General features: G+C 38.2%; 1 protein-coding gene across 6 annotated transcripts in view; it reads left to right on the top strand.

The window, feature by feature from the left end:
• Positions 1-26,322, top strand: part of LOC129734860 (rapamycin-insensitive companion of mTOR-like) — a 109,226-nt gene that overhangs the window by 16,570 nt on the left and 66,334 nt on the right. For 4 of the 6 annotated variants that reach the window (XM_055700193.1, XM_055700192.1, XM_055700191.1 and 1 more), the window contains 3 exons: positions 10,194-10,258; positions 22,582-22,713; positions 23,723-23,786. In XM_055700193.1, coding sequence (XP_055556168.1) covers positions 10,194-10,258; positions 22,582-22,713; positions 23,723-23,786 — 261 coding nt within the window. Of the gene's footprint in view, positions 1-10,040; positions 10,070-10,193; positions 10,259-22,581; positions 22,714-23,722; positions 23,787-23,955; positions 24,587-26,322 lie in introns of those variants that run through there. The other 2 variants (XM_055700197.1, XM_055700196.1) reach the window with 2 other exon arrangements.

A 26,322-nucleotide genomic window follows, 5' to 3' on the forward strand; every position in this document is an offset into this window, starting at 1 on the left:
TCATTTTCCTGTAATACGTTTTACAAATGTATAACTTGTACATTTGGTTTTGGAAACTCTTCCTATTTTTGTTTGAACTGTAAATGCAGTTATGAATAGAATAAAAGTAGCAAATTGTATTGTATAGTCTCCTTTGTGGTTGGAACAGTTCTGTGTGTTTTGTTTTCATTGCAGTGTTTAAGAATGAAAGCCTGGAGTTTGGGGGAAATTTTTTTTAATTTCCTTTTTGTACTCTGGTCTTCTACCATGAGTTGATATAGTCTCAGTTCCTCCTTTGTGAGATAGGAATGTGGGAAAGATGGTGAGGTTTTGTGATGTTAGATGTGCTAAGAGCTGAAGATGTTTGTATTCTGTCTTGGAATTATATTGATGGTGGTGAACTTGATTTGTCTGTAAATTCTTGCATTTTATGGTCCATTTGAAAGGCTACTAGTTGCGACGAGCGAGGGGAAGCATGCGGCCGACTCAATATGAGTGATAGAGCAAGCTTCGATTTATTACGGCGCGATTATGTCTTATATACAGTTCCAGTTAATTATGCCTACTAGTCATCTGCTGATTGGCTGAGCTCTAAAGGGTTACATTTTCATACGTCCTCCTACTTGCGGTTTCTGCGGATAGCTAGCTACATATTTTTTTTTCCTCTCTTGTCTACGCGAATTCCTCAAAGTTATTTACAACATTAGGCACAAGGTCAGTGTTTTTCTCAGCTTCCTTATCAGCATGCCTCAGCATAGCTGCAAGGCCTGCTTCAGCTAACTTACGCTAACTTTGTTTCACAAAGATCTTTAAGGGAGTCATGGCCATGATCACACAGCCATTCTGCAACAACTAGTGATCTAGGATATTTTTCCTATGGGCAGGGAAAGTACCTTTGAAAAAATGTTTACACCATATTTCTGATAAAATAATACAGACAAAAAAAAAATCTATAAAACTTAACTCTCCTGCTAGGAGTATTATTGTACTTAAAAGAAAATGTTGGCACCAGTCTAAGCAATTGTTCCTAGCTGCCCCAAATTCTTCCTTCAAAGACTGAGCAACTCTCACATTTGGAAGAAATACTGTTCTTTTTTGGTCAGAGGAAGCAAAATGTTTGTATTCATGTGGAAATAAGTAATGTAAGTTAACGTGGACTTTCCTGACAGAGATCATGGTAGACATTAAGTTTTATATTTGGAGACATCTGAGGTATGTTAGGTTCAAGTTTCTTTCCTTGAAAGAGGACTAGATTTTTAAGGCGGTGTGTGGAGTTATCCCCTATTTATTAAGGAGAAGGAAAGCAATCACCCTTGTAAAATTAGTGAACTAGACTCCAGGATTTTATGCAGAAGTTAATCAATTTTATATAGAGTTATTTAAAATAATGACAGTCAGCAATCAACAGAATTTGTTAATTTATCTACAGGAATAATGCTGTAAGGCAGATATTTTCTTTGACACTTGCATGCCTGAGAGGTGTAACTATTTTCATTTGTCATTCCCTTCAAGAGGAGTTTTAACTAGTGACATTCAAGTCACCGCAGCACCCATGTTTACTGTACAAAGTATGCTGTATACATATTTTACAAAAACTTGTATTTTGTGCATCAAATTTTAGCTACTACTTGTTATTAGTAAAAACTTCAATGTTTATGTTCATGGCTCTTTGGCTGTAGAACATGGATTATTCTTGCTTAACAGGTGCTGTAGCATCTTAAGTTTTCTGCTCCATGAAATTAGCATTCTCATTTCTGATGTTACTCAGGCTATGGAAAGTTATGAATTGCATATGTACAGGTTTGTACATATGTTTTGTTATGAATTGCAGCTGTACAGGTTTGGAAATTTTTCTCCTCATCACCTAATACCTGAAACTGCAGTTTTGTGGGCAAAAAGGCTTGTGAAGTACTGCCTAATCTGTACTGGACAGAAATAATCTTCTTTCAAACCACCTGCATTCCTATTTAAGCTAATCTGAATTTTGACCTGAAAACTGTTTGAGGATTTGACCTCTAGTAAGCAGTCAATGATGCTTTCAGTTGTCTCAGCAGTTTGCAAGTTCAGCAGGTGGCTTTGGCTCCAGTAAGCTGACTAGGTGTCATGATTTAACCCCAGCTGGCAACCAAGCACCACGCAGCCACTCACTCACTCCCCCCTCACCCAGAGGGATGGGGAGGAGAATTGAAAAGGAATGTAAAACTTGAGGGTTGAGATAAGAACAATTTAATAGGTAAAGCAAAAGCTGCGCATGCAAGCAAAGCAAGGAATTCATTCAGCACTTCCCATGGGCAGGCAGGTGTTCAGCCATCCCCAGGAAAGCAGGGCTCCATCACGCGTAACGGTTACTCGGGAAGACAAATGCCATAATGCCAGATGTCCCCCCCCTTCCTCCTTCTTCCCCCAGTTTATATACTCAGCATGACATCCCATGGTATGGAATACCTCTTTGGCTAGCTTGGGTCACCTGTCCTGGCTGTGCCCCCTCCCAATTTCCTGTGCCCCTCCAGCCCTCACTGGCAGGGCCCAAGGAACTGAAAGGTCCTTGACTTAATATAATAATCACCCAGCAACAACCAAAATCATCAGTGTCCTATCAACATTGTTCTCACACCAAATCCAAAACACAGCACTGCACTAGCTACTAAAAAGAAAATTAACTCTATCCCAGCTGAAACCAGGACACTAGGTTTACCCATCTTTCATTTATATGGCCAGCTACATAAAGCAAGCACCTTGAAGTTTCCTAACTTTTGCTGATTAATACTAAAACATTATTGTTATTTCTTTGGGGCTTTCCCCACCCCCATGAAAAGTAGTAAGTGATAAATTACTGAAAACCAGAAGGAACTGTACAATTGCATTTACCTAGTGGAAAATATATTTTGCATTTGAAGTATTCATTTAGAATCCTTTATTATAGAAGGTTTATTCCACTGTTAGCTTCTGAGAAATCCTTCATACCTTTTTAAACTTAAAAGCATATTTAAATAATGAACAGAAAAAAAGATCCACAGGTATTGTTATAGGGATTTCTGTTTTTCATTCAAAAAAGGTGCTGTTTTAAGGATGAAATGAAACTTAATTCATTTTAGCTTAACCCTAGCAATTGAATGGCATCAGTGATACGGAAAGTGATATTTTCAGTTAGCTCAAAACTAATTCTATCATTATTTAATGAGACTCTACTACTCTGCTTGATATATCTGTTAGCTTTTGACCATGCTGCTAAATTTCACTAGGATATAGATTGATTTTTGGGGCTCTCACGGATTCAGTCTTTCTGATTTATTGTTCCTTACATAGTTTCTTGCTCTGCTTATGTTGTCATTTTAGGGTCTTGGCTGTCCTTTGCAAATCCCAAGTATTGTAGAATCTGAATATAGTATTGACTGACTGTAACATTCATCCAAATAGCTATACAGCACTATGGGCAAAACTTGTTACCTCATGATGAGATATGTAGCAGATAGAATATCTGTTTAGGGGCATTCAGCTGTGAAGCAAACATGGAGAGCTAATGGGTCTAAATCCAGAGGACACTGTTTCAGTAAGGGCTTCTCTTAAGGTTAGGATCTACTAAGTAGTCTCCTCATAAATATTACCAGTGATAGTTCAAACTGTATTTCCAAAATTGCAGTATAATAATTACATTGTAGACACATGGAATAATATAATACTTTTACCTATTAATTGCTGTGACTATTAAATATAAATTTGAACAGTCTTGGCATGCACTCAACTTGTATATGCTGTTGACCTCCTGTGGTTTTGTTATTTTGAGCTATTGTTTCCAAGACATGTTGTGTTACTCATATTGCTATGACTCATCCAAGTAGCATGAAAAACTTGTAGCTGACAATAAACATGAAAAAAACCTTCACTGTAAGTTAGTCACTGTCTGGCCTAGCATAAGTATCATTTCGTCCTAATATTAAATCATCCACTCAAAGATTCTGTGCTATTCCCATTCATTTGCCTTTATATCAAAATTTTTTAATTTTAGAGTTGAATTATAGGCAGTTTTAACATGCAAAGTATACCCTCTGTGTGTGTATCTACACATTGAAATTTATTGTGTGTATATATAAAATATATACAGTTTATATAAAACATGTATGTAAAATATAAAGTATATTTGCATAGTTACAATATTTACATAATATGATAATCCATTGCCATTTTAGTAAAATATAGCGATGTGTAGTCAAATGCAGATTTTAGTATTCTAGTACTGCTTGTCTTCAAACTTAAAATACAATGATATGCATATTAATCGTTAAATGTTACAGTCAAAAACATGAGTTATACTTGACTTTGTTAGGAATTCAGGCATCAACAAACATCACTGTATTTGGGCCAGAATCACTGACCTGCTTAATGTTGTTTGAAGTTGAAATGAGAAGAAAATGGCAAAGTTTTCCACTAAATGTATTTAAAACCAGACATTTACTTATAACTGAGCAAATACCCAAAGCATTGAGACCAGATGAACAGTATCTTTATAGCAGCTTCCATGATGACTTCCCCCCCCCCCCCCCCCCCCCAACATATATCAATCCAACCCTACTTTTGTTATTTCTTTTCCCCTCGACTAAATAAATCCAATGTTTCAGCCTTCATGGGTGTATTTTCTAGATGCCTTGTACACTTTTCTGCTACAACTTTTTCCGGTTTGTCTGCTCTTAAAATGTAGTGCCCAAAATTTTGTTGTTTATGCAGTTTTGAGAGCAACCTGTGAAGTGGAAAAAAGGTCTCTTAAACATAACGTAGTCCTACTAGTATTTCCAAAGGTAAAACTTCCCTTTTTGGAAACTACATTGCTTTAAGTAATTTAGTTTATATATTGCTGTAACTTATAGATCTTGCTTTACTTTTGAAATTGTTTTTGCATTTGAGATTTTGAATGTTTTCTGGACATCTTGTATTTTTCTGCTGGACTCCTTTCAACTTTTCTGTCTCTCTTAATGTGTGGAACCTTGAATGATATGATATGCTGTTCCCTTTTGATGCATTAAAGGGGATGGAGTAATTTAGCAGAAAATAAACCCCCTCACCTTCTAATTCTCCTCACCGAGGTGGGAGGTTACATACAGCTAGGTTTAAACTGAGTGATGTCCAATTTACCACTATCAGTCCAGTTGCGTTTAATATGTATATTAAACTACCACGGGTCTGGATACACTGATAGCAGTCTGCACTGCCAGTCCAGTCTTACTTGTGAACTAGCACGGCTGCACTTTAAGGTAGGGTCATGTTCAATGAGAAACTGCGATGACCAGCTACTTAACAGTGCAGGGTTTTTTTGTGCAACAGATATATAGGTTCTTGGATTGCCAGCGATAGTGACTTTTTTCCAAAAAGGCACATGCAAATAAAATGTTATAAAGTATAAAATGCGCAGAAAAGTTACAAACAATACAGCCTGGCTATAAATGTTAAAGAATAACTCTCTAGAGATATTTCTAAGTCTCCCAAAGAAGCACTTAGTTAAAGTCTCACCCAAGGCATCCCAAGGAGGGGAGAAGAAAGACTCAGCCCATTGACTGATCCCAGGAGTCTATCTCGGTGGTGTCTTCCCCACTTGTCCCTTCATTCATTCACTTTTTATACTTTTTTTTACTCTCAGGTAGAGCTTGAGTGACTCTAGTCATACATTCCTTTATTATGATTGGTGCAAAGTTCTCTCGCTTTCATTTAAAGGTACAGTTAATTTTAAATTTATCACGCATGCTTCCCAAGCAGGGAATTCACTCTCTTTGGGAGGCCATTTGAGTAGGAGGTCTTGATCTCCCACTACCACTATTATTTTACCCTAGCATCCTTGAGTCTTATCTCTTCAGCAATTTGTTTTCTTTCAGCAGTTAGCAGTCCTTGTCTGAAGGCTCCTTATTTACATTCTTGTTGAGCTCATCTGCCTTGAAGTGCTGAGTGGGCCAAGTTCCTGACTTTCTCGCAGATAATGAAGCTCCTGCTTGTGTCTTTGACACAGTTGTTGGCCCAGTAACAGACATCTTCTCATATATTTTCCATTTGACAGCCGCTATGCAGCTTATCAGCTGTATGGTACCATCACGTTCCCAATCCTGCAGGGAGTACAGCAGAGCCTGGCCGTGGTTTCTCCACTCCGTTCCACCCTCCACTACTCCTCTAGGATAGCAGGTTGTGTGGCTTAGGGGACTGTGGTGATGTAGATTCCGTGCATGCCAACTGTCCTGAAGACGCTAGCTGTATTTTAGCCTAAAAAGCTTTCCGTAATACTACACTTCTATTAGGACCCAATTTTTCTCTAATCCCCCCCCCCCCAAGGTGATTTTCCCACACCTTTATTTAATTGAATTTTCTTATCCAGTTTGGTCGCTTCTTTCAAATCACTGAAACATTTTGAATTCTGATCTTGCTGTCCATATTTTAAATTCTTTTCTAACTGGAAATCCTGTAAGCACATTACCGTGTGTAAATTGTAAAGAAAGCCAATACATAAGGTAACGGTGGCCTGTTGGAATGAGAGTAAACAAATCTTGTACTTACTTTTTTCCAGGTATTTTTATCTGTTCATTTTCTGAGAGGTGTTTCACATGTATGCACAGACACAATCACACACTTTGATAATAATTATCATCACATTCAGCAACTTTGTATCTACACAGCAGTTAAACTTTCCTCAAGTTATAACTGTTGTCAGGTTACATGACTATGAGTTTCAAGATAAGGTCAAGTTTCTTTCTACATCAGTGAGGGTGTGTGCAATGGGAGTACATACATAGAGGAAAACAGTTGGTATTGAGGAGCTAATATCCACACTATATATTTGGTAAGGAGTGGTTACTGAGGACTAGACTAGAGTTAGTCCAGCGAACTGAATGCCTTTTAGCAATTGCAGCAGGTTAGGTGGGTTCCTGGAATGTTGTCTGCTTTAGTTTCATCTCAGGACTGCCTAAGATGCAAACCAAAGCATGGTAAGTGTGATGACAGACTTGCTTAAAAAACGTCCTCGTGTTCCACACAATAGCAGCTTTCTCAGAAATAGGGGTTTGGGGTTTTTTGATTTTGGTTGGGTTTGGTTTTTTGTTTCCCTACATCAGAATTATGATTCTGGTTTGTTTTTTTTTAAGTAGGAAAAAAGACTTGAAGGTAATCTGGTATGTTAAATTAGGATTTCTCATTTGTGTCTGGGGTACAATGACAGGGAAAGGTTTAGGCTCATCTTTTATACATCTAAACAACTGTTGATGTACTTGTCTGAAACTGAACAATGAACTGTTTTTACTCACTGCCTTATCACACTGTTTTGCTTACACTGCTAGCCAATTTTTAGAGTTCATAACTTGTCAATAGAAATGCTAGAGCAGCAGTGGTGGCCTTAGGCAGTCTAAGAACATGGCATAAAAATAGATTGATACTAGGAAGTGTCATACTGTCATAACCAGTTAATGCACATAACTACCTAGTTTATTATCACTTAAATTTGAAAGGTGGAAGAAAATAGGTTGTATAATAACTTTCCTTATGTTTTATAATAATCTGATTATATCCACAGTTAAAAATGTAAAATCCTAAATATTTCAACTAACTTTTATTATTATTTTATTATTATTTATTATGGAGCTGATCTAGGCCAATTTAATAATCTATCTCATTAACAACTTTGGATTTCAGCATTACCATCATGCATTTTTCTCACAATATGGAAAATAATTGTGGTAAAAAACCCCATAATGTGGTCCTTGGGAGAATTTCTACTTGTTGAGCATAAACCTAAGTGTCTGATCTTACACCTTTTATGCTAATAAAATGGGTTTACTTAAAAGCAGAGTTTCTACAATATGCTGATTTTTCACATGGAGTGAGCAGTAGAACAGGAACATGGAATATGTTAAATATTTAAACTTACAGTAGCCTTCAATTAACTGTTCATTTAGATTATAAATTTCTTATTGTTGGTAGTAAATACACATAATGAATCATAGAATAGTTTGGAGTGTAAGGGACCTTTAAAGGGTATCTATCACCTCTCTGGGCAGCCTGTACCAATGTTTCGCTACCCCCATTGTAAAAAATGTTCTTCCTTATATCTAGTCTGAATCTACCCTCTTTCAGTTTAAAACCATTCCCCTTGTCCTATTGCTACAGGCCCTATTAAAGTCTGTCCTCATCTTTCTTATAAGCCCCCTTTTAATATTGAAAGGATGCAGTAAGGTCTCCCCGGACCCTTCTCTTCTTCAGGCTGAACAACCCCAACTCTCTCAGCCTGTCCTCATAGGAGAGGCACTCCATCTCTGATCATTTTTGTGGCCCTCCTCTGGACCCATTCCAACAGGTCCGTGTTTTTCTTGTACTGAGGACTCCAGAGCTGGATGCAGGACTCCAGGTGGGGTCTCACGAGAGCAGAGTAGAGGGGGAGAATCACCTCTCTCAAGCTGTTGGCCATGCTTTTGATGGAGCCCAGGGTTCAGTTGGCTTTCTGGGGTGCGAGCACACATTGCCGGCTCATGTTGAGCTTTTTATCCACTAGTACACCCAAGTCCTCCTTCTCAGGGCTGCTCTCAATCCATTCTCTGCCCAGCCTGTATTGATACTGGGGGTTGCCCCAACCCAGGTGCAGAACCTTGCACTTGGCACAGAACATGAACATGGCACAGTCTTGATATATTTTAATAATATTATAACAGAGAGATTCACTAGTTGGCACAAAGTCTTCCTGAATTCCTCACTGAGGAGAAATGGCTAATACCATACTGGCTCAGAACTGAAAGCAAAACTGGAACCTCCTTCAAAAAGGACAAAGTGCACAGCTATTGCAATCAGTATTAGTCACTTGAGTTTTTCGAAGTGCTTTGGGAATTGGACTTAATATTAAAGTATTTTATAATTTTAACTAGGGGTAGTAAATGAGATAAGTAGGAATTTCTTTGCCGCTCTTGCAAAGGAGAACAGCATCAGCTCTTCTTACAGAAGAGACAGTTTTCCTTTTCTCAAGAGGCTAAAACATAGGCATGTGCTAGATTGCCTGCCCCTTTTGAGATCGGTTTTGGACGTGAAAATTTTACTTGTAAATCTTCAGTTTTGTGCTCAAAATAGACAGATATGGTTCAAATGTTTGGAATTTGCAACAGTTTATTGGTGTCTTTTTATGTGTATAAATTCAGCCTTTGCACTGATTGTTTTCAGAGGTACAAATTCTATGGAATCGATGGCAGGCCAGGCCAAATGTCACTTAAGGGCTTTTGGTGGTGCCTTTTTTCTATGCCTGTGCTGCTGTGGCAAAATAATGACAGTGAACCATCAGTATCAGTCTTTGCTTCAAAACTCACCTATGATTTGAAGAATCAGTCAGCAGTATTCAAGCGAGCAGAGGTTATCTTTATTCGGCAGCGCTGGGTGCATGGGGGATTGCTCCACCAAAGTCATGCACACCGAGGGAACGTTTCAGCCCCCTCTTTATACAAGTCACTCATGTCTATTCATTAACTTTCTGGGAAATCATTAACATATCTGGCACCTGGACAATTAGCACATTCCATTCAAGGACCTAGTATATCTTCAAGTTAACAACATTAACATATCTTGTGCCTGGACAATGTCCTTGAGGAGTTGTCTCTATGTAGACTCTATTGCTCAGCGGCCGTGTTTAAAGTTTCCATCTTCGCCACGTTGCATGTACCACAGGAATCTAAGACCAAATGTCCCTTCTAAAGATAACCAACCCAAGGACTTAGCAGTCTGTGCATCCGTCATGTGGCAATAAGGGTCCTTGGACATTTCCTGACTTCTAACTAAACATAGGTGCGTCATCCTTTACATAAGTGGTACAGCATTCACTATTCACCTAAGTCCTTTTTTGAATGCAGATGTGCTTTGACTTCAGTCTTTTTCATCTCTGCTCAGGTTACCAATTGCACAACTAATAGCCCTTCTGAAAATAACTTAAAGGCAGCAAGAGGAGCAATCTGGAGTTGAAAAATTAACCTGTAGGCAGTTTACATAATTGTGCAAACTTTTTTCTAGTATGAGAGGCCACAGGTTTGTGTTTCTGATGTATATAGCATAGAATACTGACAGCAGAAATTCTCAGGGAAGTCTGAAGTTGGTAAATTTCCTCTTGCCATCAATGAAATTCCTCAGCTTTCTTCGAAAGCATTTCCAGAAATCTTCAGTTTTACATAGTCATTTTTAAAGACTTATTAGTAATAGATGTTTTCTTCTATTTTCAGCTTCTTTGTAATACTGGCCATGCTGAAGAAAAGCTAGGTTTTACATATGACGGCATCATAATATGGTAAGTAGTAAGGAGCACTAGAGCAATACTAGGCTACTTTAATTATTCTAGGTGCAATTAAATAAATTTTTTTGTTGTACTCTTGAGCAAGTATTTTGTAGTTTTAATGTGTTTGAAATTTCACAATGCAAATATATGCGCCTTAAAAATATTTTAATGAGTAAAATTAAATACATTATATGCTTTTGCGCAAAGAGGGGGAAAACCCCCTCCAAAATAAAGTATGGATTTCTTTATTATATTCCTCATAAATGTAAAAGATACTTCTAAATATCTCAGTACTTGGAGAAAGCACTTTTAGTAAATGTGCTCTTACAGAATTTAGAGCATACTCTTGATGTAGAACCAGGATTTAAAGATAAATATTTTACATTAATTTGATGTGAATATCTTTGTAGCATTGCTTTCCTTGCTAGTAAAACACCCTGTGTATGTACTTTCAAGGGGAATTTCCCTATATTGTGTTGCCATTTGACAGTCAAAAGTAATTACATGCTTTTTTCCAGAACTTCTGTGTTTTTGCACAGACATTGGTAAACTTGTCTTGAGGCTTAGCATTGGTGGCAGAAACAACTAAAATCTAGTATTTAATATAATTTAGGTGTTCGTTCAGTTTAGTTATATGACTTTAAAAAGCAAGCAAGCTTAGAAAAGCTAGTTACTCTTTAGGTAAAAATTTGGGAAAACCTAGTACTTTTTCTTGTGGAAATATTGTAAGTTGTTTTGTTAAATAGAACTGATTTTCCTTGCTAGAGCTAAAAAATGTTAATAAGTGGTTTTGTGAATCTGCATTTTGCTGTGAGCTTTAATAGGTTATTGTCTTCTGATCTTATTTATGTAATCTATTATAGTGTTTTATGACGGGACTAAACATCACTTAAGAGTATAACTTCAAAATTCAGAGTTCTTTACCAAATATTTTTAAATACAGGTCTTAAAAGGTTATACAAATACTATTGTTTATTTTTATAGGAAAAAGTTTGCATAAAGATCTGCTAATCCAAACATAATTAAGGATATTGATAAGGAGCAGATAAAATTATTATTCTAAGCAGACAAGTGAAGAAAAACAGCCTTCTACTTAAAAAAAAAAAAAAGAAGGCAAAAACAGTTTCTCAAAAAATTAAAGACTGAGCAGGAAAATTATCTTGGTTAGCAATGTTACTTTGGTCAGTCCAGTGATTCTTCTGTGTATGTACATGAGAAGCAAATTTTTTATACATATATGTAATTATTCTGCTATAGTGATAATTTTCAAAGCTCAAGCATACAACCCAAATAGATATTAACAACCATAATTGTGCTGGTTGGTGCTTTTTCAGAAATATTTATAGGATGGATTGTTTTTATGAAATACAGATATTTCAAGCAATTTTAAAAATTTTGCCCTACAGGATTATAGCCATTCTGCAGTAGTATTCTGTTTGCAGGTTATTTTGCTATACAGCTACTCTGAGTAACCTGCATATACTGAGCTTTTTAATTAATTTAGGAAATTACCTTGAGGGTAGGCTAAGTCCTTCGGAAATAATATGGGAGTTCTGTAATTTGCTCTGATGATGTTCTCAAGTTTATCTTAATTTCTATAGGAAAACTTTTTTGTTCTACAGAATAAACATGTTGAGAAGCATGAATGGAAAACCTTAAAGCAGGGGTCCTCAAACTACGGCCCGTGGGCTGGATACGGCCCCCCAGGGTCCTCAATCCGTCCCCTGGTATTTACAGAACCCCCCCGCCGGGGGTTGGGGGGGGGGGGGGGACCCAAGCAGCCGCAGATGACTGCCTGCCCCTTCATCTGCGCTGGCCCCCTGGTTAAAAAGTTTGAGGACCCCTGCCTAAGGGCAAGGAGAGAAGACACCCTACTTTTAAAATTGGTCTGAGACTTGGCAAGTGGGGCTTAAAAGCAACCTTAACTTTTCTTCTCCTTGGGTAGATATTTTCAGAACTTTATCATAGGTACCTGCTTGTAGAGCTTAACTTGTATATTTATATGTAAAGTTTAACATTTATTATTGAGGATAGGGAACACTATAGGCAAATTGTGTTGAACGGTTCATCTGGGCAGTGTCCCGTACTCAAATTCCCTTCATAGCTAAAGTTCCTTTATCCTTTAGGAAGTATTTTTCAGGGAAACAGTAGCAGATCATGCAAAGCCTTCTGCTAAAGCCTTTCATGCAGTTCTCTAGCAGAAGCCTACTCAAAGGACTAACAAATTATGAACTCAAACCCTACTCTAACTGCATACCTCAAAGAGGAGCCTGATAACAGTGTTGAAAACTTGCAAATTAAAAGTAATTGCAAACAGCTGTCACTGTTTTAATTGGCATTCATCACAACTGCATCTGTATTATGCTGACACTGGGATCCTGGTGTATTTAATCTCAGAACGTGTCATCTTCTGAGAGATTAGATCATAAAAGCATGAGGGCAACATATTTGTCAGGGTTGAAGGTTATTAACATGCGCTGAAAGCAGCAAAGAGTGAGCAAGCTATGTAGAGGAGCAACTAGAGCAAGCAGTGTTATTTTGTAAAACCGACTAGCTTTTTCGTTTGGATTCTCTTTCCCAATAACTTTTTTCCATGTTTCTGAATTTGTATTTTGCTGTTAGTGTAAGGCATAATTCAGTATTGTGACCCAAAGAGTCATGTAGGATGAACTCACTCCCCTTGGGACCAGCAACTAAGTTTGTGATTCCCTTGGACTGAATTAAGGTGAAACAACACCAACCAGCCAGCTTTATTAACACAAAATACAAGATGTGGTTAAATTCAGTGACAATTACCTTACCTGGATAAGCAAGTCCCGTGCCACATGTTACTTAGATCTAGTCACTATTCAATAAAGAGAGGAGAATGAATATTACCACCTATGGATCTAAGAAGATCCTCTTCACCCTGGGTGTCTTGATGGTAGAAGCCCCACCCAAACTTTCATCATTTCAGGTGTTATGCTTTAGAGAGGACACCTCCTCATTTACATACAAAGTGAGGGTGGGTGTGGTCTGTGTGTGAGCAGTGGTCCCAGGGGGTCCTCATCAGTGGTCGTGAGGGGTTTAGGCAACCCCTGCTGTGCATGAGCAGTTGCCTTGTGTTACCACGGAAGTTTTTTCCAGGAAGTGCTAGCTAGATCTTGCCTTTGCAAGACCTAAAGCCATTACATCCTGTGCTGATACAAAGATCGGCAGCATCCAAACCCCCTTGCTTTCTAACCTTGCTGAAGTGGGAGGCTAGGTGTGGCTGAGTAAGGAGTCTGACAGAATAAAAATAACAGCAGACTGTTATTAAACAAGGCATTCTTTATTACAGCGTTGGGGTAGGACTGGGGATAGTTCCACCATAAGTGCTCCAACAATCTGGCAAACTTTCAGAGGCTATATACCATAGTTACACATATACATGGGATTTCCTGGAACTCATTAGCATATGCAAGTGTCTGGTCTGCATGTGCAGTAGTCTCTCCTGGTGGTCTCCGAGTCTTCTATTGTTGCCATTCTTTTGTAACTTTCTTATCGTTATGGTCCTGCACATCTCTGTAAGGTAAAATTTTCCCAGAGCCTCTTTTGTTCAGGTAAGTACGTATGGTGCTTATGGCATCTTCCTTGTTCTTGGGCCTTAACCCTTTCAGTACCACTTTGTGGTTACCATGTTAGGCAACAGCAGCTCACTTTGCAATAGCTACAGCTGATTTGTTCCTCTCCAATTTGAGCAGAACAGCTTTGCGCCATTTCTGCTTGAATTTGTGCACTAAGCAATGTTTAAGGCAATTATCAATATATCAGTTCCTTACATTCAGAAATATTCATTAGCTTGTTAATGGTGGTGGTTAGGCAGATGTTTCTAGTTAGAGTGAGCACAGACACATAGTAATTGGGATTGGTTATGAGAGCAACTAGGCTATGTTTTTGCTCCTTGTTTACGAGTGCTTCATCATGTAGAGACACTTAAGTTATACTCTTTTTCTCCTTCTTGTGAATGTAGAATTATGGCAATGTTTGTTTAAAATCTTTTTGCATAAAATGGTTATAATGTGTGTTGGCCATCAGCTTGTAATGCTGAAACATGCTGGCTTACATTGGGAAAACTTCACTGTTACTGGAACCAGAAACATTTCTTTGGTTTATATGTTCAGAAAGAGACATTCATGAATATACTTTCACAGAGCAGAAGACTTATAACTTGTTACAAATATAGAGGAAATGGCTCACATGAAAAATAGGTATAACAATGATTCACAGAGCTGTGAACTTACCCATCTGAAAATCATCTTGAGCAGTGAGGAAAAAAATTCTGGAGACTTGGGGCTGTACTCTGGGACAAAAATGCAAACTGACATTTTATTTATATAAGGTTCCTTTTAAAATCACTCAGTAGTGACGGGCAGAATCAGACTCCACAATCTTATCAGATTGTAAAATAGGTATGTTTATTCAGCGCTGGGCAGCACTACCCCCCAAAGCCATACGCGCCCGGGTCAACAATTTGCCTCAATTTATATAATCAAATGCTGCATATACATAAGATTTCCAAATATGCATATACATATTCATAACCTAGCCCCGCTTCATATTAAAATTAGTTCCAAGAAGTCATTTCCATAAGTCCCTCCCAACTATGCTTGTGTGGTGCCTCTTGGTGGGGGTTGTGGGGACGAAGGTCTTGGTAGTCTCCCTCGCTCTGAACTTTTTACCTTCTTTCTTCGCAGACTCAGTTGTTCCTTGGTCTTTGTCCAAACTATAGAGTTGGTTTTAGCTAGTTCTCATCACGAACTGTCCTTCAGGAGGAAGTGTAGACTCCTTGCTTCAGTTAATTTACACAATGGTTAGTAAAACAAAGCATTATTTATCAACAACAGTCTAGGTAATCGTTAAGCAATTAGATCTACTAAAATTTCTTTAACCCCTTCCCTCAGTCCCCCCTTTTCTAGAAAATTAGTAAATTCTTTTACTATACTCAATCTAATACATTGGTTTTTTATCTAACAATTTTTCAAAATATTTGTTGGACTCTAGTTTCCATTGTAATTGATTTTTCTTCCATTCACTATAGGAATCTCCTGTGTTTTGGAAACACCACAAGCCGCGTCAAACTGTTATGCAAAATATTATGGACAACAGGATAATTATTATTATTATAACAATTGTTTTAACCATGTTAAATTTGGTAACCAGAAGGTCAGTTTTTCCCACAGCTCGGAAAACCCCCAAGATATGTCATCTTGAGTTACTTCATGTAAGATCTTTGCCTGTTTCCTGATTTCCTGTAAGTCAGCAGTGATTCGGCCATCTGGTCTACGTACATACAACAGCTGACATGAATTATTGTACATACCCCTCCTTGCGAGGCTAATAATAGATCTAAAGCCATACGATTTTGTGCTACTACTTTTGACAGGCTTGTAATTTCTTCTTGGAGGGCTCTGATTGCATCTATAGTTTTGTTTTCAATTGTTTATATTACAGCTGAGATGTTCACTATAGCTTTCTCTAACTCACTAACTCCCAATGATGGGATTAGCCATCGTATAAAGCTATGATAGCCTGTCGGCCTTTCAATTAAGGGGTTATCTGTCCTTTGATTTCTGATCAAAATGCTCCTCTGTCCTCTTCTCACAGGGTCTAGTGTTGTTTTATCAATAATAGTGATGTTAGGAAGCAGAGCGCCTAAGGTACACACTCCTTGCTACCCCAGAGGCAAAGTTTTCCGAGCTGCTGTGCCACACAACCAATACCACCCTGTTCCTACCGGAACTGGAAGACCAGTATAATTATGTGCCTGGAACGCTGGGTCTATAGTTGTCTTGTTCAATGAAATGGATTCGTTACACTTTGAGTATTTTCTGACAAACATGCCGTTTCCCGAACTTACCAAACAACGGTCTCCCAAGGTATTGGCTGTTATTGTTTCCTAGTCCCACTTGGCTTGGGAATCTTTTCCAAGAGTGGCATTTTGCCAGAAAGTAACATTTGTCCAAGAAACATTCAATGGCAATGGAACACCTATTAAGGGCATTCCATGGCCAGAATGTTTTGGCATTTGGGTACAAATCCAACAATCAGTTTTATTTATAATTTGGGTAATATTCTGTGTTAACTGTACATACAAATTCTCTTGCCAAGCAGCCACGCTAATCACCTGTAGGTGCTGACGCAGAAGGCTCGGACGCAACTTATATGACCAATGCGATCAAGTTAGTGCCCCTTTATTAATAGACTCACAGCAATTTATACTCTACAGCTAAAAATACACACGCTACGCAGGCTTTGTTATGTAAAAGGTGATAGGTTAAACCTACTTGTTCACACGCTTCCATCTCCCCTATGATTGGTCCTGGTGTGGTGCCCACACGCTGCTCCCCCCTTGTGCAGGCATCCTGTTTTTTCTCATCTTTCTGTCCAAGTCTCTTATCTCTCTGTGAATACACAGTTTCTTTGTCTCCCTTGGCCTTGCATATGTCCTTCATAACACCTGCAGCTTGTTAGAGCTGCGGCCTGTTATTACAACCCAGTTATTCGGTCTGGATTGTTCATAATATGTCTGTTTTCTTCCAGCCACTCCACAAATCCCCCTTTTTGTTTTTGAGCAATCCAGACCCCATTCTTAGACATCTGTTTGTTTAACCCATTCATTATGCGTTGCAAACATTGAAACAAACAAGGAAGTAACAATCTCAAAATCAAGAACACTATTAACACTACCAGTGCTCCTTTAACTACAGTCTGCAACCATCCCCTCAGCCCGAGGCTATTGAGCCAGTCAGAAAAAGGATCATGTCTTTCAGTAACGTGTTTCATATTCTTGCGCAGTGCTGCTAATTGCTGAGCTATGCTTTTTGAGTGATCAGACAAATTGAAACAACACATCCCTTCAAAATCTTCACAACCATGTCCATGTGCTAACAATAAAAAATCTATGGCAACTTGATTCTGCAAAGTAACATGTCTAACACCCTCTACATCAGTAAGTAGCTCACTTATCATTCGTGAAGTCAAATTAAATTGTTTCTGGCCCCAACATGCTAATCTACGTATATTTTTTTGCATTTATGGCTGCCATTCCTCCTGGAAGAAACATGGATGTGGCTATAGCAGCGGCTACTGATGGCAGCTGTATGTTGTCATTACATGTATCATCAAACGTTCGAATAGATCTGCGTGATCTCCCATAATTCCTATTGGCATTTAATAAATCTTTCATGTGAGGAGCAAACGATGTTAACCGTCCAAGGTAACGAGGCCCACCAACCGGTTGCATGGGAATACCAGGCCATCCTCTATCTCCACTAATCAGAAACACTCCTGGCGGAAGTTTTAAGCACCACAGGAGGTTTTACATGTAACCCTCCTGTTCTTAAGTTACTCTAAAGAGAATGCCCTGTGACATTTAGATAACCTACATACCGGCCCTGTTCCCCTTGCCTTGTAAACCAACTATGCCACGGTTTATCAAACCAGATAACTCCTGTACCATTCACTGGTTGGAGCTGTGATGACATGCTTTTACAACCTGGCATTGTGGTTGCAGTAACATTAACATATTTGACAGGCACAACACTAGCCAATAAGTCTTAACTCCTGTAAAGGTAACTGATATAATTGATTTAAATTCTCAATGACCGTTTTCTGGCAAGCTGCGCAACACATAGAGGGCCAAACATATCTGCCATTTGGGCTTAAACAAGAACCGCTTTCTCTGTTAGCCAGGCTTACGCTCTGTGGATTCCAATACCCATCAAAGTCTGTTTCATTCTCCTGCAAAGGGATACCTATCAAACAGGTTCGAAAAGGGTTATCTGCTTGTTGCAAGCTCAGATAAAAATCTGTTACCCCAGCTGTATTTGCCCATGTTACCCAAATATTCGTTCTGGGTAAAATGTCAGAAATTCCCTCGCTACCTGGCAGAAAACAAATTAACATAACCATGATCCACATTTGAGGTGTTGCCATCATTTTACCTCCTTTTTCCAACTGCTCCAATGCACCTGCAAGCTTCGAGGAATGTTTATTCTAATTCTACAAATCCTGTCAACTATCTTATTATTCTGATTAATACACTGCAAAGCTAAGCATCATAAAAGCCTGAAAGTAATTTCTGCTAAAAACCCTTCACCTAAGGTCCTTAATTAAGCTTAAAACCTCAAGAAAACTATTGTTATTCTCTAAGTATTGACACTTGTCTTTCTATATTAACAGCAGATTACCAGTATGCTAACACAGCTACAAAGTCAGACAACCCGCTCGCTTCAGAACAAAACACAACCCGATCATTACATGAGTGACATTTAAACACACTATCCCGATCACATGCACGTGTGACTTTCCAAGTCTTCTTGTCACACCATGCGCAATGTATTAAAACCCAAGTTCAGACCACGCTCTCTGCAAGCTGTGTCGTTTTTCTTGATCTGTTCTGAGCTGAGCGGCTGCCTTCACATGGAGTCAAGACCAGGTTCAGTCGATGTTGGTGTCGTTGAAGTGCCTCAGGACGTAAGGCTACCGTCGATATTGACCCATGCCCTGTAAAACATAAGAAATTAAACCTGATCCTCTACTTAAGGGGTCCTCAAACTTTTTAAACAGCCTTCTGCACTGCCTCTTGAACCTCGAAAGGATGCCCCACTCCCCAGCCAGAGGGCCCCCCGCTGGAGAGTCAGACATTCTGGGGGACAGGGAGGATTGGGGGCAGCTTGATGATGGTCTGTATCCCTGGCATGATGTTAAAATCCTCCATCGACAATTAAAAGAGTTAAAGACTAATTGAAAGGAAGGCCAAGCTCCAATACAAGAGTGGGTTAAGAAAGACCATGTGTCCTCAAACTTTTTAAACAGGGGGCCGGTTCACTGTCCCTCAGACACTGTCGGGGGCCGGACTATAGTTTGGAAAAAAATGAACAAATCCCTATGCACACTGCACATATTTTGTTTGTAGTAGTGCACAAAAAACAGGGAAAAGAATGCAATATTTTAAATTAAGAACAATTGTAATCAACAAAAACCAATAATATTTCAATGTGAACTATGGGCCTGCTTTTGGCTAATGAGATGGTCAGTGTTAGGTTCCATATTTGTCACTGCCAGTCGTAGCAAGTGATGCAAGTGTTCATCAGTTAGTCTGGATCTGACTGGAGATTTCAGATGTTTCATTCGGGAAAAAGTCTGCTCACAGACATAGGTGCTGCCAAAGATGGTTGCAATTTGGAGTGCATGGTTCCTGAGATTATGAGATGTCTCTGAGGGGAGAGACGCATAGAAATTAGTAAGGCTGCTTGATTTGAATGCATCTTTCAGCGAGTCACAAGTCTGTAGCTCGGCCAATTCCATTTGGTAAATCGGATCAACAGTTTCAATGTCAACAGAAAATGGGTTCCGGAAAAGCTGCATGTCCTGTTCATGGAGACGAAGCTCTTTAAATCTAATTTGAAACTCCTTTTGCAACATTTCTAGTACATCCATACACGTTTTGTTTGGGAATGCGACTGCTGGTTTTTCTGCAGACAGGTTTTGAGTTGTGGGGAGATGGCAGAAGTTTTCCTCCTTTACTTGGTTAATGAGCAGGTCTAATTTGACTTGAAATGCTTTCACATGTGAATACACATCACAGATGAGCTTCCCCTTTCCTTGAAGCTGGACACTGAAATTGTTGAGTAGCTCTGTTACATCTGTCAGAAACGCAAGGTGCCATTTCCGTTCTGCATCTTTGAGCTCTGGTACTTCTTTGTTTTTAGAAAGCACAAAATCATAAACCTGTGGAAGTAAGTCATAAAATCGTTTCAAAACTGTCCCTCGACTCAGCCAGCGGACTTCTGTGTGGTACAGAATATCTTCATAGGCAACATTTAGCTCAGACAGAAATTCCTGACACTGTCTGTGGTTTAGTGCGTGAGCTCTAATGCAGTTAACACAAGAAAGCACAATTTTCATGACAGAGTCCAGCTTCAGTGATTTACAACACAGGGCTTGTTGGTGGATGATGCGGTGTATGGCTATTGGATGTGAATGGCTGCGTTTGTCCATCTCTTTGTTAATGTGTGCAACCACTCCTTTCATGGACCCCACCACGCTAGGAGCACCACCAGGTGTCACACTGAATAGTTTACCCCAGTCCAGCTCCAAATCGTTCATAGTTTGGCAAACTTTCTCATGGATATCCTCTCCTGTAGTTGTTCCTTTGGTGCTTTTCAGTGCAGCAAGCTCCTCTGTGACTTTGAAACGATCATTTGTCCCACGAATGAAAATTAGAAGTTGTGCAGAATCACGAACATCATTGCTTTTGGCGAGTGCCAATGAGAAACAGCAAAGTTTTTTTGAGGAGTTTTGCAACTGCAGATTCAAATTTTCCCCCATTTCTTCAGTCCTTCGTGTAATTGCAGGTCCTGAAAGCCTCACTGTACTAAATAAATCCGCCTTCTCTGGACACATCTCTTTGGCCACAGAAAGAAGGCATTCTTTAACAAATTCTCCCTCTGTGAATGCTCTGCCAGTGCGCGCTACGAGCTTGGCAACTTGATAGCTTGCTCGAAGTGATGACATATTGAGCTGCTTTTGCTTCACAAACGTATTTTGCTGAGTTGTCAATCCATGTTTCAGTCTTAATATTTTATCTTTTCTCACTTGTCCGACCAAAGAATCATATTTACCTTTATGTTGAGTTTCGTAGTGTCGACGCAAATTGTATTCCTTTGACACAGACACTGAATTCTGGCATATCAGACAAACAGCTCGCTCTTTGTACTCCGTGACAAAATAATCAGAAGTCCACTTTTCTTGGAACACCCCGCACTCGGAGTCAATTGTTCTTTTTTTTGACACGATGGTGCGCGCGCTTCCTACTGGTGCTGGCTTGCTTGTCCTGCCTGGGAGCTGGAGGGAGGGAGGGAGAGACGGGGGAGCCGCCCCCCTCGCTGATGCCGCCGCCCCCCTCCTCAGCCCGGCCGCGCAGTCCGGACAGGGTGGCCAGAAGGGACTGAAGGGACTTTGCCGCGCCGGGGCTCTGGCGATTCGCCCGAGTTGGCTGGACCTCGCAGTGCAGAGGCTGCCGACTGAGCTTGCCCGGCAGAGGAGATGGGGGTGTGTGTGTGTCTGTAAATACCAGGGGCCGGATTGAGGACCCTGGGGGGCCGTATCCGGCTCGCGGGCCGTAGTTTGGGGACCCCTGGTGTAGGCCTCTAGTACTCAGGACCCCAGCAGTTCTGTTATAGACCCCACAGTTAGTCCCTTTATTACGTGTTTATGGCAGAGTGACTTTTACACAGGGTGACTTGTCTGCAGAAAGAATCAGAAGATTTTGTCCTTGGAATAGCTGTTTACCATTCTTGACTATCCTAGAATAAGAAAAGATGAAATAAAATTTCAATTTGTATATGTTGAAATTCAGTCTCACTGACTGAAGTACTTAGTTTTTTAGATGTCCACTAAAACAATCCTACTAAAATATGTGGCTGAGAGTTGGTGTTCTTTTGATGTTTTGTGGTTTTTTTCTTGGTTTTGTTGGTGTGGGGGATGGTTGCTTTTTTTGTTGGTTTTGGTTTTTTTCTTTCTCTGTCGTCAGGCAAGAGGGGCAAATTTTTTTTAGAGCCTTCAAAACTCCATCTCTGGAGGTTTTCAAAATCTCCATTCTTTTTACTTAGCTTGTAAATTTAGGAAAATACATTATGATGATACTTATGTTTAGGATAGTTCACCTTGGTGCAAGCAAAATGGTTTCAAAATCTATTTAAAGATAAATACATTTTGGTTATATTTTGAAATTAAATCTCTAGAAATCTGTGATGTGTGGGGCTGCTTACGTTATGGCTTTCATATTTCATGTAAACATATTGGTGCTATAACATCTTTAGTGACTGGTGCATATAATTAAGGTGCAAATTTGTCTTTTAGGTATGAAGACATTGTGTTGAGGACTCATGGTTATGGATTGGCAGTCTAGCAGAGGAGGAAACGCTTTCCACCTGTTAATTTTCTTGAAAATTGCAACTAATTCAGAATATCTTTTCAGGACTAATATTGTGCTCAGCTGTTTTTTCAAATAACAACTCATATAGAAGTCTTAGTAATATATAATTTCAGGGATGTACAAACTGTTCTGTAAAAAAAATTTTAAATTGGTTTGTAGCTTTTTCAGATTAATATATTGTCTATATCTGCTGGCAGGGTGAAGTTTTGCCTTCTCAGCTGTACAGGTGAATATCTCAAAGACAAAATTAATGCAGTATTTCTCTTTAGAAATCAAACTTTATTTTAAATGGGTAGGTGTTAGCTGCATGTCAGTTGGTGAAGTCTATATGCTGCTAAATAATTGTTTGTTCCCCTTGTTTTTTTCATTGTAGTCTGCGGTTAGCTTTACTAAATGAAGCAAAAGAGGTGCGAGCAGCAGGATTACGAGCCCTCCGCTATCTCATTCGAGACTCCAGTATTCTCCAGAAGGTGCTAAAGCTGAAAGTGGATTACTTGATAGCCAGGTAATTTTCCCTTCCTTTCTTGTTGTAAATCACTTGTTTTTTCATGGTTGAGAGAGGTGACAAAAGGTATTTTCATATCTTCTTACATTCTTGATATGTAGCTTTATAAAAGTATTTTTTCTTTAATTTAATAATGTCCCTTATTAAAAATAGAGGGATAATACATAACACTAGCTAATCCAAATAAAAAGATGACCTAATATATGATATACTATGAGTAATTAAAAAATTAGACAAATTATAGGTGTTTTTGAATTGTAAATGTCACTAATCATAAATTAATCTGTGGTGTTATTAGAAGGTTGAAACTTAAGTAATTTTCATGTCTTAAGTTTGTTTTATGGGAGTTGTTCTGATTCTTTGTATTATCACAGTACTTCAGAGCCTCTAGTACAAAGTCAGGGGAAAAAAGTAGTTCATGCCCAAGAATTTGTAATTTAAGTATAATCCATGACGCAACAGAAGAATACTAAAGGACAAACTAATAACGAGACAGTAAGATCAATATCATGAGTAGATCTAAATATTATAGTTTCTAGCATTTCTTTTGTTAAAATCTTGTTAGATTTAATATACTGATATATATGTATTTTTATAAATATACACATATAGTCAATTTTAGCATGCTGTTTAATTTTGTTGGAGCAAAAGGACTTTTCTGATCTGAGAACACACAAAACAATGTGAAATGTTACAAATACTTTTAGTTTCTTTTGAAATGACAAATGCAGCTAGCTCAGAAAATATTTATTGAAGCTGTTACACCTTATCACTGTATATTTGAGAACATTCTAGTGATTCAATTATAATGAAGATGACTGGAAAAAATATAAAATGTAACTAATTGACCAGTCATGATGAGTATGCTTGCTGAAAGGCAGAATTTTTAAACAATCAGTCATAATATTCTCCTGTTTATTCAGTTGTATAAATATTAATGCAAGATGTTAACAACACTAACTTTCACCTTAACTGTTATAAACAAAACATGTTTTTAAATGTATTTTAGGTGTATTGACATACAGCAGAGTAATGAAGTAGAAAGAACACAAGCACTTCGATTAGTCAGAAAGGTAAAATCTAACTATATATGGTCTTATCAGCTATGCCAGTCAGCTGTGCTGATTTCAAGTTTTCTCCATCAGCATTTTTATTTTTCACACAGTCTTTAATACCTTACCTCACTTTATCATGTGAGAAGAAATTACCGCTGATAATTCAAAAGGGAGAAGGAAGGGTAATACTGAGACTTGTTTATATTTTAACCTCTTACCACTGAGAATCTTGAGTGGGCTAGAAAAATCCTCCTAATTTTTCTTTGATAGAGATCAAACTGGATTAGATTTGGAAAAAAAATTCAAATTATGAATGCAAGGGTGTAAGAACCATATTATTATGTTTCATCTAATGATTTAACTTTATTGTATAGTGTGTTTAAGCATCTGTAAATCAAGGATGGGACATTTTCTGCCATTTCAGAAATGAGGCTAATTGCTATTGCTGGAATAATCAATTGAAGGAATGCTTCTAGCTTTATTGCTTTATCCACAGAGGTTGAAGCTATCTGTAGTTCTTTTCTCAAATACATGATAAGGCTTATTTAGTCTGTGGTGGTTACTGTCCTGTGTACCCATGGATGTGAGATGTTTGAAGCTGTGGTAGTTGCATTTTCAAGTTAATCCTAGAGAAATTGGCATATGCAGCTACTGAAGCTTTTTTTTTTCAGGCAGTATAGTACTGTACCTTTGCACTGGACTTTTCTATTTTTTTATCTTGCTTACATTTTTTTACTTCTACTGAGCATCTTAGGAAAAACTACCAAAGACTCAAGTAAGGTTTGAAGTAGTTGGAAGAATTGTTCCCCAGCAGCGCTGTGTGTATTTAATCTGTTTTATGTGTATATGTATTTTTTGATAGATATATTTAGGTTGAAAATATGAAAGCTTGATATGCAATTTCTTTTCTTAAAATGAGCTCACTTGGTTTCTTACAGAAGAGACAATACGCTTGATTAACAATTGTGCCAAAAAGTTTTAAAGCTTAAACATCCACGCCACCCAAACAAAAACCACAACCATAAAGGAATGGATCCTTGAGGAAGTCACCATTTTAAAAAGTTCTTTGCTAATCTGGTTTAAAAAAGAGCTTCAGTGTAGGGGCAGAATAACTTAAATCAGAAGATGGAATAGAAACACAATTATAAGGAATTGTTTTTATATGGGTCAGAAATGTGTCCTCATATTCCTGGGCTTTCTTGAGTATTTCCTAGTTGAGCAGACTTCTGTCTTGCTTGAAAGAAACAAGAGGAAGCAAGAGAAATAAATCCATTAGTTTGACTTAAAAAAATGAACCTGAAAGATAAATGTTAAAAAAATATGGCTGATCACATGTGCTTTTTTCTTTTTTTTCTCTGTCATTGTACAAAGATGCTGTGCATGGGATGTACACGCATGGAATGTACATGCTTTACAAGGATGGTGATGATTCTCTGATGCCGAGAACTGTGTTGATGAATGATGTTTCATAACATCTTTTGCTACCTAGAACATCCTTGTTTCTTAAAAGATCATGTCAGACAAACAAAAAGCTACCCAACCTGCCTATAAATAAAGTTAACACCTTTTTCATTCCTGTCTGGGCTGCAGCAGTTAAGCATGCATTGACACAGAGCAGTCAATATTTGAGAAACTCTCTCTTTCACAAAGGATATTGTGGCACATGTCCTGAATGGCACATTTTGTATTTTCACAATGTCTTTTTATTATCCAGCTCTTGTCCTTTTCCCATCTTTCCTCATCTCTTGCAAGATTTCAGATTCAGTAGTTTGATACCAGGATTCCTAAAAGATTATATGAAGATCTTAAGAGAGGAGATGAATGGCAAATATAACAATCAGATTTAATTAATTTGTGCAGGAGATAATTTACCATAAGCTGTGGAAGAGCTAAACTGGGTTTCACTAGCATCTCAGAACTGTTGTTTTCTGTTCCAAAGTATGGATGCAGTTTTTAACTTCATCTTTGATAACTAAAATGAATAGCATGGATATAAAATTTTAAAACATTCTCTCACTTCTCTTTGTTTTCATAGAGTCAAAGAACAAAATGTAAAATATTAACCCTGTTTTGTGAATTTATAAAAGGCACTTAATAAACTTGTTTAAAAAATGATACAGGTTAAAGTAGTGTAGAAAAGAAAAACAACTTTAAAGTTTTTAAACTTGGTTTCTGATTATTATTTTTTTAGGACTTTGAGTGCTCATATTCTCTTTTGACTATACTCTGTGGGGCAGTGTTTAGTACTATCACCTCTACATTTCATAGTAAGAGCTTTGTAATTTAGCAGTGTCATCTTTAGCAATGCTTCAAAAAGTGTTTCTTCATCTAATAGAATTCATTCTGTCCATTCTTCAGTAATTTAATAGGAAGAAAATTTTATCTTCAAAGCAGAAGTCAGGATGAGGTATAATATGAACCACCTTCTTTCTTCCTCTTTTTTTTTTTTTTTAAAGGAATCTTTAAAGACCAAATTCACAGTCCTTGTTACTTATTTCATCATAGCTGCTTGTAAGTAGCCTTGCATTACCTGTCCTTGGTCTTTAGAATTGCA

This window comes from Falco cherrug (assembly GCF_023634085.1).
Source record: "Falco cherrug isolate bFalChe1 chromosome W unlocalized genomic scaffold, bFalChe1.pri SUPER_W_unloc_1, whole genome shotgun sequence".
NCBI classification, from domain to species: domain Eukaryota; kingdom Metazoa; phylum Chordata; class Aves; order Falconiformes; family Falconidae; genus Falco; species Falco cherrug.